General features: G+C 34.5%; 1 protein-coding gene across 2 annotated transcripts in view; it reads left to right on the forward strand.

The window, feature by feature from the left end:
* Nucleotides 1-15,972, forward strand: part of RAB28 (RAB28, member RAS oncogene family) — an 84,288-nt gene that overhangs the window by 469 nt on the left and 67,847 nt on the right. For both annotated transcript variants that reach the window (XM_029948634.1, XM_029948625.1), the window contains exons 2-3: nucleotides 4,112-4,208; nucleotides 9,313-9,401. In XM_029948634.1, coding sequence (XP_029804494.1) covers nucleotides 4,112-4,208; nucleotides 9,313-9,401 — 186 coding nt within the window. The remainder of the gene's footprint in view (nucleotides 1-4,111; nucleotides 4,209-9,312; nucleotides 9,402-15,972) is intronic.

Below are 15,972 nucleotides of genomic sequence, written 5' to 3' on the forward strand. Positions count from 1 at the left end.
CTCTGCACCCCCGTCCTCTTTACGGTTTCTGATCCCACCGCTGCACTGGCGGCTCCCAAGACCTTGGCTCTAGAGTCAGATTCCCTGGGGTGAGCCTTGGGGCTCCGTCGCTAACTGGTCGGGACAGCAGAGGGCAAATTCTTAACCTGTTTGTGCTTCATCGGTAAGGTGGGTGTTGATAGGGGCCGCCTCAAAGGGTGCAGTGTGCAAATACACATAAAATGTGAAAATCCACATGAAGCTTTCGGAACGCAGTGTGCACCCAAGAAACGTTAGTTGCAGGTTTGTAGCATCATGACCGTTCATCTCTGCTCCTAGCACAGCACCTGTCAGCACAAGCATTCGTTCAACAGATCTCTAGGAGCCCCTAGGAAGGGCTGGATGCTGAGGGGATCCTTGCTTAGGGTCTAGTCTTTGGCGACGGTGGCTTGAGACTGAGTGCGTGAGGACATCGGACAGCCAGTCTCGTGACTTCTTAGGTTCAGGTTTTTAACTCTGGGTCGTGGAGCTCCTGAAAGGGTCTAATCATCTCTCGGTACTTGCTCTTTGGTGAGGGTCCATGGGATCTCAAAGGGTCAGTGAATGTCCCCCAAATAAAGCCAAGAGCTGCTGCCCCGCGTGCCATCGCACCTGTCCTGTCAAAGGCGCCCACACAGATTCTGGGAATATTGCTCAAGTCTGTCTCCTTTCTTCTCCTTTCCCTGCTCCCAGCCGGAGTCTGCAGAAACGCAGGTGGTGGTGGTTTCCGGCTTCCCGATGCCATGTTGCTGGTGTCGTTCGGACCCTGGTTTCTGTGGTGACGCCTGCTCTTTGCAGCTTCCCTGGCAGCTGGCACTGCAGAGCTGCGCCTGCCTTTGGTTCTGAGATTTGCGTTCCCGGGGCCCCTGGGAGAGGTGGCATTCATATGCAACATTTGGAGCATTCCGTTAATTTCTTCCTGCCTTCCCGGATGGAGATATTGTTACTGATTTTTATTGCTGAGGAAAAGCGACCTGCTAACCCTCTGATTGCCTTTGAAGGTTTTGGGGAAGCAACTTTTTGAATAGTTCCGTTGTATTAAATAAATTGGCATTGTTTCTAACACTCTTATTCGACAAAAAAATTAGGTTGTATATTTGTATACTTTTCTTATTCAATTTCCGTTTGAATGCATTCTAATTTTTCATTTCCTAAATCCTTTTTACAGGGAGCTCATAACTGAATTTATTTCCTGTTTAAAGTCACAATGACAGTCTGTAACACCAATACACTTGTTAAAAGAGACAAGAATTGCCCTCATTCCTGCATTCTATCATAATTCTTTAAACTTTGTTCATTTTTTCCCCTCCTAGTATATATCAGTTTTCATAAATGTGTTACTCAGTTGAAGTTTGTTCATCATTTTATATCCAGGCTTTTTATTTAGCCTCTGCCATATGTTTTTTTTCTTATTGCTAATATAATGTGAATAATTAGAGTTTTTCATCTCTTTCTAATATTCCGTCTAGTGTAGGACAAGGATACTTTTTCTCCCTTCCATATTGTTGAATGAGGACTGTCATTCCACTTCAAAGGGTAACAGTGATAACTAACTCTTTATAGTGTTCTGGTTGAGTCTGTCATCTTGACTAATGTATTTTAAAACTCTAAAGACGTTTTCTGCCAGAGATTCTCAGGCACAAATGTCAGAAATGTCATTATTGGTATTTCAAGCTTTTTTTCCCCCATAACCTGTTCAGCTCTCAAGTTATTGGCAGTTACCAACATTCCCATTCTGTTCCCTTTACTCTCCTTTTATGAAGTCACCCTCTCTTTCATTCTTATTTGTATTCTGATTCTGCTCTTGGCTGTTTTCCCTAGCATTATTTTTTCTTGTTAGTTTTAAGTCATGGCATTTAGATGTACACGGACGGAAGCAGTGGCGTATTGAGATAATCACTAACAGTTTCTCCAGGAGAAATATAGCTCCTCTTCCTAATAACATGTGTTTCTATTTCTTTCTGTTTTGATTCATACTTTGGATTTTATTGCATGTTTAAGATTTTTTTGAGACAAAATATTCTTTTCTGGTCTTTTTTTTTTTGGTATTAGTAACTATAGTATTGGTAAAAATTATTAGCAGAAGTTTACCAAACAAAACAGTATAAGGAATCAGATAAAAATGTTTCAGATATGGTAGATGATTGTTCACTTCCTAATTGTTTAAGAAGGATATTTCTATAATGACTTGCGAGAACTTGAGTATGAAAGAGAGCAGAAAGTCTCGATGATTGAGGACATGCCTGCCACTGATTCAGCTGATTCTCTGTTAAGTTTTTACAGTATGTCCAGATATGGTATAAGAACACATATTAATATTCTGTGTTCCCCAGTGGCCTATGCTTTTGACAGATTATACTTTATTCCAATAAAGCTTTATGTTTGCCTCAAAAGTATGAGGGTAGGGTTTCAGAATCTTGAAGTTTCCAAGAAAAGAAACTTCAAATTTTTCTAAATATTCATTAATATAAAAATACTGAACTTTGAAAGCCTTAAATGAATGGGAAAAATTACCTTAATGGCACAATGCCAATGTTATATATGCCTTGAATTTCTCTTTGTCTTATAAAAATATATCAACCATCTCTATGTGAAACATTTTGAAACATCTATACTAAATAGTGGTATTTTTCTCTAGAACTCTGAGCCTTTTAACAAGAGATTTTGTACTCTAAGTTAAACAACCTCAGTCACGTAAATAAAGCTAAATGAAAAACAAAAAATGAAAAGCTTTAAAAAGTAATGCTTACCTTTTTTATTCTAATCTCTCAGTTTTTATATTATTGTTCAGGGAAGCCAAATAAATTTTCATTTGGGTATAGTGAGTTTACTTCTCAGTGCCTGGCAGAACCTCTTTCCTATGGTGCTCAATAAATATTTGACCAAATATCTTAGAAATTTATTACAAGTGCTGAGTATTTAAATAATAAAAGAATTAGAGTTAGGGTGTGCAAATTGTTATTTGTGTGAAAAATATGGTTCTTGCATTGAAAGGAATTTTAGGTTTTTTTTGTTTGAAGGGATTGAAATGTGGCCAAGTTTTCTTTTGCGTTGCTGCACTTATGTCGTAATTAATTATACTAAGTTATCTTGGAAATTTTATTTTAGTTTTCATTATTCTGGGAGGTGACATCTAATTTTAACTTTCAAAGTAAAAAAAAAAGGTTATTTGCACTTAACTTTGGGAGTCTTGCTTAAAGAGCATAAAGGCTTCGTGAAGCTGCCTTTCTCCTTTTTTGGTGAAGTGTACAAATAAATAGTGCATTTAATGTTTAAGAAGCTTTTAAGTTATTGAGTTATTTCAGTTGTTACCAGAATGATGATGTTTCTACTTCCATATGGAATGGCACCTCCAGAGTTTTGAATACGACTTTGAGTTATTTAAAAAAATGTAGATCCATATATCTGTACTGGTTATAATATTCTTGAGACTTTTAATCTTTATGGTTGTTGGATAGAAAATGCTTATTTTTGCCTAAAATATTAGTACTAAAAATGCTTCTTAATTTTAAAGATAAATATTATCACCGTCATTCTATAGGATCATTTCATTTGACATCTTTAATGTAGAGAAAAATTAGACATTTAAAGATACTTTTTTTGTGGGGAGAAAAGAAAAGAAATTATATAAACAGTCTTTTCCTTTTTTTAATTAGTACTGATTATTATTGGCTGATGGCACAAATACTCAGAATATTTAACCTCAGAAATGAAACGTAGAATTCTCTGAAATTTGTATTGAACTGATATCTCTGGATATATAAGACTCAGATCTTTAGTCATGTTATTTTAGTTTTCTTGACATGTTTCAAATTCTGATTTCCAGCAAGAGGGAGCTTGGCTATCTGGGGCTTAATTAAAGAGATCTAACCGATTAGTCTGTTGTCCCCACTGATAGTTGCAAGTGAAATTTACCTGGTGAAGTGTTAAGTCCCTCCTCCCTTTGTAACTGATTAGAACTGCTTAAAGTTGCTTGTTGGATTAATGGGAATATAAATACTGAGATACTTAATAAGGTTTAGTAGTGATTTTATGTTTATGTTTCTAAAACAAAGACATTAATTTTGGTTTTCTATGCATCAATTTTTTTTAGACCTCCTTAGCTACGTGTTTTGCTCAAGAAACTTTTGGGAAACAGTACAAACAAACTATAGGACTGGATTTCTTTTTGAGAAGGATAACTTTGCCAGGTAAGAGAGTAAAATAATCTTAACATAGTAAATTGTATATATCTTATAATAAGAGACATAGGGAGTAATGTGTAAAATAAATTTGGGGGCTGCTTCTGCATGAAAATATATATAATTAGCAATCTATCTTTGGAGGTTAACTTTCATCAGCATCTACCATGAAGATGTATTGTCCATGGGTATGAGAGAAAAGTTTATATACTCCCCTACTCTCCTGCTGTTTTTGACCACTCTACACATTTTTTGAGGATAAACAATAGGTGTTTATAAAATTCTAAAAAGTTAAAAAAATCAAATGCTATATAATTATAAACAGATATTGTATAAACTAAATGTGAACAGACTGGAAAGGATTATTTTTTTAAAATATTATTTTGATTAGCCTTTGCTTCAGTTTTTTGTTCGAGAGCAAGTTGGAACAGAAGTATAATGTAGCTATGGAACTTCTGTGCTCTAATATGTGAATGCTGTTTTATGCAAGGCAGCATGAAATCGCTGGCATTTAATAGACCACTAAAATTTCGGGTCCCTAGGCACTCATAAAAATACAGTTTGAGCATTCAAGATGTTTCAGTTCACCATGCAAAGAAACTATTTAGATGCCAGTTGCAGCACATTTTGTGGGAAATACAGGGAAATAATAACAAAAAGAGTGGTTTCTGTTTTAAGGTAGTTTCTGAACAATTGGGGCTTTAAAATGCTCTGTCCATTCATTTGTGATGGTTAAATTATATGTTTAAAGTATTTTATTAAAAGCATTTTATCTTGATTGACTTTGTGAACCAGTCCATCCCTCTCCTCTCTGAGGAAACACATTTGAATAAAAACGGTTGCAAGTGTAGTATCAGATTCATATACTGGCGCATAAGTGATATGGTGGGAAGGGTTTAATACATTCCAATATTACTGAAATATGCTAACCTCTCCAGCACCTCATCTATCAGACAACTCTCTGTGCAAGTTTTAGAGCAGCTAATGAAAACCCTTGGTAGTGGAAGGCGTTCTGCGTATCTCACTGGTAACGTGCTCTGTTATGTTTTGTGACTGAACACAGCTACTAATGAAGAATAAATTTAAAGATAGAGTATGACAAGAGAATTCCGACTTTCCATTCTAAGTTATTGTTCAGCAAGAGGCCTAATGAGAAACATATGCATATTTTGTTTCATTTGTATTTACTTTTAATGTATTCAAAACTGAAAATCTCATTTTTATTATTCTCACTAGTATGGATAGGGCAGTGCTACCTTCAGAATTTCTACAGCAGTCACTAGCAGAATACATGCTCAGATCACCTAATATACATGCTGGAAGCTTATTTTTTGCAACAGTTTTTTCACAGATGCCAACTGTATAGAGAACTTTAACAATGTATATAATTATTGACTGTTTTTGACGCTAATCAGCAAAAGATTCAACTTTCTGTACCATTAATATTATTTAGTTTTTCTGACTTTTTTTAGTTCAGAGGATTAAATAAAGGAATAAGCACCACTCAGATACTAAAAATACTTCAAGACTGGTTTCAGACATTTTATATATGGGATATCTATATGGTGATTTCTGATCTGTTACACAGTGTGACCCATTTTAAAGTTTTGATGACTTTGCAAAAGAAAAATACTTGGCATTTCTTTGAAATCAAAATTTATAGTATAATTTAGATTTCAAAAGTATTTCTATTAAAAATGGTATTAGGAAATTGATAGTTCTAATGAGTGTATATTTTAATATTCCTGATTAGGTTTTTATTTTAATGGGTAGAGTTCCAGAAAAAAAATCTTTTTAAAAGACAATTAGTTTTTTGCTACTTAATAGACTCACAATTATGTTAAAAATTTTAGTTGGAAAAATTGTTTTAATATAACTTGATTTTATACAATTGATATAGTACCTTAACAAATAAGGTAAATAAACTACAAGGTTCATAGTATATCCTTTATATACTTCAACCTTAATTTTAACTGTCAAATGCAGAATGATTGATATTTGTATCATTTGCTATAACATTACAGACAGCATTATTGAATTTATAGTAAAGAGTGTTCTAGGCAAATCTAATGTTTGTTAAGTATTCTAGTAAGTCTTCTGTCCATTCAGATTGTTAGAGGTGTAATACCTCCTGCCAATCTATTGACATTCTCTTCATGCAAGTCTTCAAGGTCATTACTTTGTAAACATTCATCCATTTTAGTATATTTCATGTTCCGGTATGCTGTATAGTCTGGATGCAACCACTGTGCAGATTTTACTGCTTAAAATAGTGTATCTGTTAGTCAGAGATTCTGCTGATAGAGCTTCTTAAGAGCCTTAGTCAAAATACTTTCAGGAAGCTTGTGGGTACAGTCCAGTAAACAGCGTTCTACTGTGAAAAGGATTTCTAAGTCTTTAGCACAAGAAGTGGGCAGGCTTGTGTTTTTAGTTCCATCTTGACTATGCGGCACTTTAAGTAAGGTTAACCAAGGCACCAAGTGTTCTTTTACAAGGTCACTGTTGAATCCTCTTGGTGGCTTTGATTCATACCAAAAGCAACTTACCTGTATTTTGTCACCTCATTTATTTTATTTTTTTCCCTGGTTACATGTCATTTCTTACTGAGGAACAGGAATTTTGTAGCATTTTACATTCGAGATTAGATTGCTGACAATTTCCTAACGGGATTAGTTTAGAAATTTATGTTAGATGGATTCCTGGTTTTTAAAAACTTTATTATAGTATTGATTACTTGAATACTCAGACATAGGTTATTAGGTATGTCAGTTTGAAAATATACTTGGACACTTTATACGTTTATTGTTTGGGAAAACAAATGAATATTGACTTGAATTTCGTCTGTATGTGATTTTGTTTCCCATTTATTTTTACTTTAATGTGTTAATGAGGCCTAAAATTCAGATGCGGAAGTTAAAACTATGTTTTTAGATACATGAAATAAGTATGCAGTTAGTATCATCTTTTGAAGCTATAGTGATAGCAAAAGTGTTTTTTTTTTTTCCTCCTCTGGTTAGCATTGTGGATTATCAGTAATGCCTAACTATTTTTATTTCTGAGGCACTAGGTATGTATACTAAAGAAATAAGAAAAAGTAAAGAAATAAGCCAACAACAACTTACACTGTTTATTTGGAAAGGTGTGGATTTAAAAAATACCTGCAACACATGAATATAAATAAAAACTTCTTGGGTGGGAGACAATTGAATAAATAATTTAGAGTCTTCAAATGATGTAGTCAGAATTAGGAAACATGGAATGAAAGTCATGTTCCTAAAGTTGTAGTTAAGGTGTTCACAATAACTAATTCAGATAGGATCTCACTATCAGAATGTAAAGGAAGAAAAAGCTTTATATTTCTTGATAGGAGTTAAGCGATAGGAGCTATTGGCCTTGAAGAAAATGGGATTAAATGCCTTTAATTAAGTGTTGCCTAAAATCCTGTAAGAAAGTTAATATTGGTAAGCACTGTTTGTTTGAGGTAAATAAGTGACTCTAAGAGTGTGCAAGTAAGCTGAATAGAGTACCACCTGTTTACCTACGGGCTTCTGAAGCTGTCTGACATGGTTCCAGTGACTGCTGGCTCTTTCTCACCTGCTGAATTTGAGAGCGCATCAGAGAATGTGTTCAGCTTTGAATCTTGGAAAATTTAAATTTTTAAGCAAGTGGGTTTATCCCAGTTGTTGAATACAGTCTTAGTCTGTAACAGTTTGGTTTTCATACTCATAGAGCTTTAAGAACATTTGCATCATTCTTCTGTGAGCTTTGCAAGTGTGTGTCTATGGGAATGATAAGCTTCAGGAGCTCTCATTAATGCTCATGAAGTTCCCCGTGTAAATCCTTTGCCCACTGGCAGATGCAGCCGACCCACGTCAAAATACTGGAAAGACTGGGTTACAAACCCAACAAAACTTAGAGTCAAGGGTGGAACTTGGGTGGTTAATCCAGTGTTGTACTTGCTTTTTGGAAAGTGAAATGGTGTGACTGCCGTTCTCCAATTTTCGTGATTTGCATTGGTATAAAAATTCATGTCTTTATAATCTTTTTTGTTGTCTTTGAAGCAAGACCATTTTTTTTTTACAGTCTTTTATTTTTTGTTTGAGTTTTCCTTATTTGCAAATCATTCAGAAAGGTATATTTTTAGTATTGGAGCTCATTTTGAAGGTACTAATTGAGACTTTGTCTACCTTTGGAGAAAACTGTATAGTTTAATTAGGAGAAACAGTTTGAAATGTTAAATTAAAAGCATGTTGGACATGGTCTTTAACTTCTGGGATTATGCATTGATGAGAGAATAGCTTATCTTATAAATTTTTCGATCAGCCACATATTTTGCAAAATAGATAAAAGAGCTTTTAAGATTGCTTTTGAGTATTTTAAAATGCTTTCATTAGGCTTGTGTGGGGAAGATTTACACCATTTTATGAAGGCTTTGAAGCACATGTAATAATTTCTTTCACTGGAAATTCTCCAAACAGTTATAAAATGTATTGTAATACTTAGTGATATACTGGGTATCTCTCCTATGTCTGTTATGAAGAGGGCTGTCATATGTGTTTATATTTTATAGGTTAAATTTGAAAACATGTAGTTTTAAACATTATATTTACTATTGCATATAATAGGTAACATTTAAATTTTAAAAGTCCATTAATTTGAGTTGAAACTCTGGGTCCACTTTTGTAGTCTATTATTAATCTGTGAGTATTAGAAGTTTAGAAGTTTAAAGTTTAGATTACAGCAAAATTCATTATGTGCTATAGGGTAGGTTAGTATATAAGGTTCTATTTTTGTTTTTTAAGTGCTTTATTGTTTAGTCTCTGTTTACGTTTTTTAAGTTTTAAGAAGTTTATGAATAAAAGCTTTCTTTTGTTTTGAAGGTGATTATAAATTTGGTTCTGTAGAGGTGCTGTAAAAGTATAAACCTAAATTCCCCACTATGGTATCTTTTGGCAACATTATTTCACAGTTCTGAATATCTGATCATATGAGTATGCAGAATAAAAGGCAAAATAGATTCACAGTTTACCATGGTGACTTCATGTTCTCTAAACTGTATTCAGTTATTATTTTGTTACTTACCTTTTCTGCATTCTTATTTTTATATTCTAAGGAAACTTGAATGTTACTCTTCAAGTTTGGGATATAGGAGGACAGACAATAGGAGGCAAGATGTTGGATAAATATATCTATGGAGCACAGGTATGACGTTCTATGATTATTCCAGTTCCAAAAATCTCTTCTCACAAGCACATACAATTGGGTACCTATACGTGCGTGTGCGCGCGCGCGCGCACACACACACACACACACACACACACACACACTATAATTAGATTTTTATCGGATATGTGGAGAGACTGATTTTATCTTTGTGCTAATCCTTTGGTTTCAGTGTCCCCAAATTGTGTTTGGAACGATTTGGGTCAGGGAACTAATGTGACTCTAATAGCTTCTTTATGCTTACTTATATTGTTAGGTGTTATTGTCAGCAGTTAAATAAATGATAATAAGTGATATATTTATTAGCTGATTTGGTTCTAGTGACTGCTTTCAGAATATGTACACTGAGTGAAAAATATAGAAGGGGAAAATTTAATTTCATTTTAAGTTATAAGGACAAAAAGCATATTTATATATTTTGGTGCAATGAAATGGTTTACTGAATATTTCTTTAGATTTAATACATGTATCAATATATGGGCAAACTAAGTATGAAAAATTATATGTATATGAAGGACATATAATATTTTAACATAATAAATATAACTTTTCAGAAGAAAATATATAGAGGGAGAAAATTCACTCAAATAATTATATAACAAATTTGTTTTTTGACAACATGAGCTTATATAGACATAATGTATAGGTTGTTAAATTATTATACAAATAGAAAATGCACTTGGTAGTGATATACTTTAAAAAGTTAATTATTGACATGCTATTTATTTTTGCTTTTATCCCCCCTCTAGAGTGTGTCTTCTACACCATCATGAACTAGTAGAGGGGCAATAGCCATAACCCTTATTTGGTTCTTTACTGGAGTTTAGTGTTCGAAGTGGGAGAATTTTACCTTGGTTATGTGGAACTGTGTTGCTTATAAGAAGTGACAACCAGGAGACAAAGCCGACTGTTAAGCGTGTTCTGTACACTGCCTGGTGCCTGGCACATGCCACTGCTCTGCTTTCGGATGGCAAATAGACTCTGACTGATTTTCTAAAATATTCGGAGAAGAGTACAGGAAACTCACAATGTTCTGAATCATTTGTGAAGGCCCTAGAGTATTGGTTTTTGCCTGGTCAATATATAGATTTGGCTCTTAGAACTGTTTCTTCTATGCTTTTTCTTCTGCATTGTTCTTTGTTGTCTGAAAATCTCTTTGCTCATTTAGCATTTTCACTTACAACATATGACTTAGTATTTTTGCATATTCATTTTTCTCTTAAAGGTAAGTCTCAAATTTTCAGTGTCTGGCTTTTTGTTGTTTAATTTTTTCTGTTTTAAACCAATTACATCCGAAGTCGATATTAAGCTAAAGAGAAATTTCTGGACAGAGATTTGTGGGAAGCCAGTTCTTATTTCACTCCCCTGCTTGGTGACACGGGTTTGGAAAATAGTAGTCTCTTTCCTCTTTGTCCGTTAAAGTATACCTTCAAGGCTGCGTATTGGATGTGTCAGGCTTCTCACAGTATTTGACTCTGAATGTCAAATTAAATAACTTTTTATAATTTAGATTTATCTAGAGTCAGTGGAGAACAGGAAGATTTTATGAATCTCAAATTCAATTAATGAATTTTTTTCACTTAAAAACTGAGGGAATATAATGCCCGTGATTTGGATTCTCTTGAATTTACCTTCAGATCATTAAATTATTATTTGATTTATGTAAATTAGTTTATTAACATAAAATTATGACATATGAAACTAATGATATAAAATTGACATGATATAAAATTAACCATTTTCAAAGTATGTAATCAGTGGCATTTAGTGCATTCACAATGTTTATGGCCATTCTTTTAAATCATTTTTTTTATAGTGCATATTTTATGCTGTTATATAACTGTTTAAAAACCAGCAGACATTATTGGTCAAATCTGTAGAAATTAAAAAATTGTCATCCTTCCTGAGAGAACCTGACTTTAGTAGGATGTCTTTATTCTCTTCTTCTGTCCGTCATATCTTATGAGAAAGAGCATGTTATATTTATATTCCTTCTTAGAACTTGTCAAATGAAATTTCTGATTTGAAGGTACATAGGGTGTTTTTTTTCTTTTGATGGTGCCTTATATTATTTGTACTTTATAATTTCTGTGAATGTTATAAGCATATGTCCTGTTTCATTAAACAGCAATGTAGTACAGTATTTCTGGAAGTTGATGAACATTTCCATGAAACTGTGCCAGGAAATTGGGAATTCTGAGATGATAAAATGGATTACCATAAATTAATGAAAATATAATAAAATTTCCCTGCTTTCCAGAGATTCTAAACTAAATTATGCATAATACATAAAGAACATTTACTAGTAGTTTCTTTTGTAAAATATATGTAAATTTAAAAAAATGTTTATTTTTGAGAGAGAGATACACACAGAGTGTGAGTGGGGAAGGGTTGGAGAGAGAGGGAGACACAGAATCTGAAGCAGATTCCAGGTTTTGAGCTGTCAGCACAGAGCCTGATGTGGGACTCGAACCCATGAACTGGGAGATCATGACCTCAGCTGAAGTTGGCTGCCTAGCCAACTGAGCCACCCAGGCACCCCTGTAAATTTTTTATCTAGGCCAGAGAAGCTTTCTACAATTCATTGCCATAAATTGGGGTGTATGCTACTTTTCAAAAACATTGCTTTCAGAAGCATTCTAATAGTATTTTAATATACTCTTTCAGAAGTGATGTTTTGACTGGCTGTTTTGAGGAAGGACATCAGTTTAATGTATATTTAGGATTTTCTTTTAGGTTCTCTAACTTATGGTGTATAGAAAGAAATCATCATATACATAACCGGGCTATCAAGCTAATGAATCTGTTTTTCTTAAAGCATTTCTTAACATCTAGAAAGAGATTTACGTGTAGGCTGGGATGGAACTGATTATTTCACCCTTTTCACATTTTCCCCCTGGTAGCATTAAACTTCAGCAATCGTCTGTCGAACAGTGTGGGTTGAAACAAAATTGGATTGACACCCAAGAATGAATTAATGAGGTATTTTGACAAGAACTAGTTCTAAGAATTGAAGCATTTCCCAGTTAAATTCCCAGATTTTAAATTAACTTAAAATTTTCTAGGAGTCTTCAGAAAGATGTTATAGGCTATTTTTCATAGTGGTTACAAGCAAACACACAGTACATAGTGTTTAGTGCCCTGTAACCTGTGGCTAACAGAGGCTAATAACAAACCTCAGAGGAGGACTGGGTGTTTCATTTTTGTAGCTCTTTCCGTCCTGGAATCTAAGTGGTTTGCAAACACTGCTCTACTGAGCATAAACTCAATGAAGTGTAGTCATTTGTGAGGCAGAACATAACTACTATTGTGTGCCAGTGTCCCCCACAGATGAGCTGGCTTGTTAACCACCAGCAAAAGGACTTGGTTGCCTGAATGGCAGCTGGGGAGAGAGCGCATCTCAAAGCTGGACTCTCAGAGACCCTCTGCTGTCTTTTACCAGGCGTTTTTTAGTTGGCTGTTTGCCAGCTGATAACTGAGTATACACTTTTCTTGCATTAGGGTTCCTTCTTACAGGTTGTACTTACACAGCAAAGTGCATGTTAGGACTGAGGTATAATCGATATGATCCAACCTATTTCTACATATAATTAAAGACTAACGCAAATTATTTGTCATACAAATCAGGGAGAAAAATGCCTGCTTTGTGGGAATTGGGACCCTTTTATTTTTGGGAGGGTTAATGGTGTGTGTACTTGTGCAGGTTGAATTTTAGAACTAAATCTGTGGAGTCACTTACAGGACTTAAATCTTGTCACCAGTGCTTTTGTTTCCTTGAAGACTTCAGTGATCCTTTGAAAATGGTCTCTGCCTGGTTAATGACTTGTGTTCATCGGCTGTGATGATCAGTGAAAGAGATGAAAACAAAGTACTGTGTAGAGACTTTATGTAATATTTGCCAAAAGTCTTGAGGTTTCTGAAGAGAAGGGTGATAGTATCTTCTGGGAGTTGCAGGTGGAAAAAGTGAAGTGAAAGCATAGAAGATACAGGAAATTTTTGTTGAAGAATTTGAAAATACAGAATGTGTTAAACTTGAAATCTGATTTCCAAAAGTCCTAGCAGAAAGATTTGGGATGAAGAGGAGCAGTTGGAGGGCAAATTGGGAAGAGTAGGCACAGGGCAGTGCAGGGAAAAGACAGAAGAAAGACGAATGGCAGAAAGGAGGGTGAGAAGAGCTCATCAAGGACAGGAGGCATGGTGATGGGTTTCAGTGGATTACTTCTAGCAGGTCCTGGTAGATTCTTCTCGAGCTCCCCTTGTTGCCAAGATGTGTTGCATTTCTGAGGGAGTTAAACCTTTTTGTGGCTGAGAAGATTCTGATAGTTTACTGCTCGTGTTCTAGGCTCCCGAAGAGGTGAGTACTTAGAGGTCTGGCTCTGGGGTGCTGCAGCTGCTGGGTAAACTACAAAGGAATTACCTGGAAACCAGTAATTGGAAGATAGCTGGGAAAACTAAAAATCTATTTAAACATGATTTAAAAACATGTTTCTCCATAACACAGAAGTCTCAAGAGAAGTTTTAAAGTATCTTAAATTAATAAAAATACAACCTATCAAAACTTGTGGGATATAGCAAAACCAGTGCCTAGAGGAAATGAATAGCAGTGAATATATGTATTAGAATAGAAGAATCATCAGTAATCCAAGCTTCTACTTTAAGAAACTGAGAAAGAAAAGCAATTTAAGCTTAATGAAAGCAGAACCAAAAACATAATAAAAAGCTAGAGCAGAGATCAATGAAATTTTAAAAAAGAAAATAATGAAGAAAATCACTAAAACCAAAAGCTGGTAAACCTCTAGCCAGGTTAACCAAAAAAAAAAAAAAAAAGAGAGAGAGAGAGAGAGAGAGAGAGAAGGTGAGAAGGGGAGAGAAGATGCAAATTAATGAGGGACTATCACTACTAATCTCATAAGAATTAAAAGAATAATAGGGGAGTAATATAAACAACTCTCTGGCCAAAAATTTGCTCATATAGATGAAATAGACAAATTCTTTGAAAGATACAAACTACCAAAACTCCTATAAGCAGCCACTGACTCCCAGGCTTGGCATGGTTTCCATTCTTATAAATTTGTGAATGTATGTTTTATGGCCCAGGATGTAGTCTGTCTTGGTGCGTATTTCAAGTGAGTTAATTGATTTTCTCCTCGCTTAATGTAACAGTCAATGAAAAGGGGCATTGAAGTCCCAACAGTGCACGTGGATATATAGATTTACAGTTCTATCAGTTTGGCATCACATGTTTTGATACTCTGTTGTTAGGTGGGTATATGTAAAGGGTTGTTATGTCTTTTTGGAGAATCGACCCCCTTATCATTATGCCAATACCTATACCCAACACCATTCCTTATTCTGAAGTCTTCTGTTTCTGAAATGAATATGAGTACCCCAGTTTGTTTTCATAGTGTTAGCATGGTGTTCCTCTATTCCTTGACTTTTAATTTGTGTCTTTGTATGTAAAGTGAATTTCCTATAGTCAGTGTATAGTTGAATCTTGGTTTATCATTCATTCTGACACTATGCCCTTTAATTGGTATATTTAGACCATTCACACTTAAAGTGATTATTGATGCAGTTTGGTTAATTTCTATCATATTTGTTTTTTTTATTATGCTTGTCTTTTGTTTCTTCTTTCCTTTTTCTATCTTATTGTTTTATTTGAGCATTTTGCCTTCTCTCTTAGCCTATCAGTTATCCTTAAACACATTTTTTTAGCAATTGCCCTAGTGTTTGCAGTACACATTTTTAACTAGTTTAAGTCCACCTTCACGTGACAGTGTATTGTTTTGCATGTAGTTCAGATACTTCATAAAAGCATATTGTCCATTCATCCCTCTTGTCCCTGTGACATTGCTGTCATTCATTTCACTCACCCGTATGCTGTATATAATCACTCAGTACATTGTTATTATTGTTAAACAGTTGTATTTTAGATAAATTAAAAGTAAGAAAATAAATGTTTTTATTTTACCTTTACTTATTCCTTTTCTGATGCTCTTCCTTTCTTAGCGTAGAAATGAGCTTCTGACCCATATATCATTTCTTTCTCCCTCAAGAGCCTCTTTTAACATTTGTTCTAGGGGCATGTCTGCTAGCAGTGACTTCGCTCAGGTCTGTATATCCGAGAAAGTCTATTTCTCCTCCACTTATGAAGGATAATTTTACATACAGAATTCTAGATTGGTCTTTTCCTTTCTTTCAATACTTTAAATATTTCACTCCATTCTTTTCTTATGATTTCTGGTAAGAAATTCTCTGTAATTCTTATCCCTGTTCCTCTATAGATAACGTATTCTCTCTCACCAACCCCTCCCTACCCTCAGACTTCTTTCAAGATTTTTCTCTTTGTGTTTTGTTTTATGTAGTTTGAATATGTGATGTGTCTACATGTAGATTTTTTGGTATTTAGCCTACTTGGTGTTTTCTGAGATTTCTACATCAGTGGTGTGGTGTCTTTTATTGATTTTGGCAATTTCTTGGCCATTATTAATACTTGAAATATTTCTTTAAAAAAATTTTTTTAATGTTTATTTTTGAGGAAAAGAGACAG

This window comes from Suricata suricatta, chromosome 1, assembly GCF_006229205.1.
Source record: "Suricata suricatta isolate VVHF042 chromosome 1, meerkat_22Aug2017_6uvM2_HiC, whole genome shotgun sequence".
Lineage (NCBI taxonomy): Eukaryota > Metazoa > Chordata > Mammalia > Carnivora > Herpestidae > Suricata > Suricata suricatta.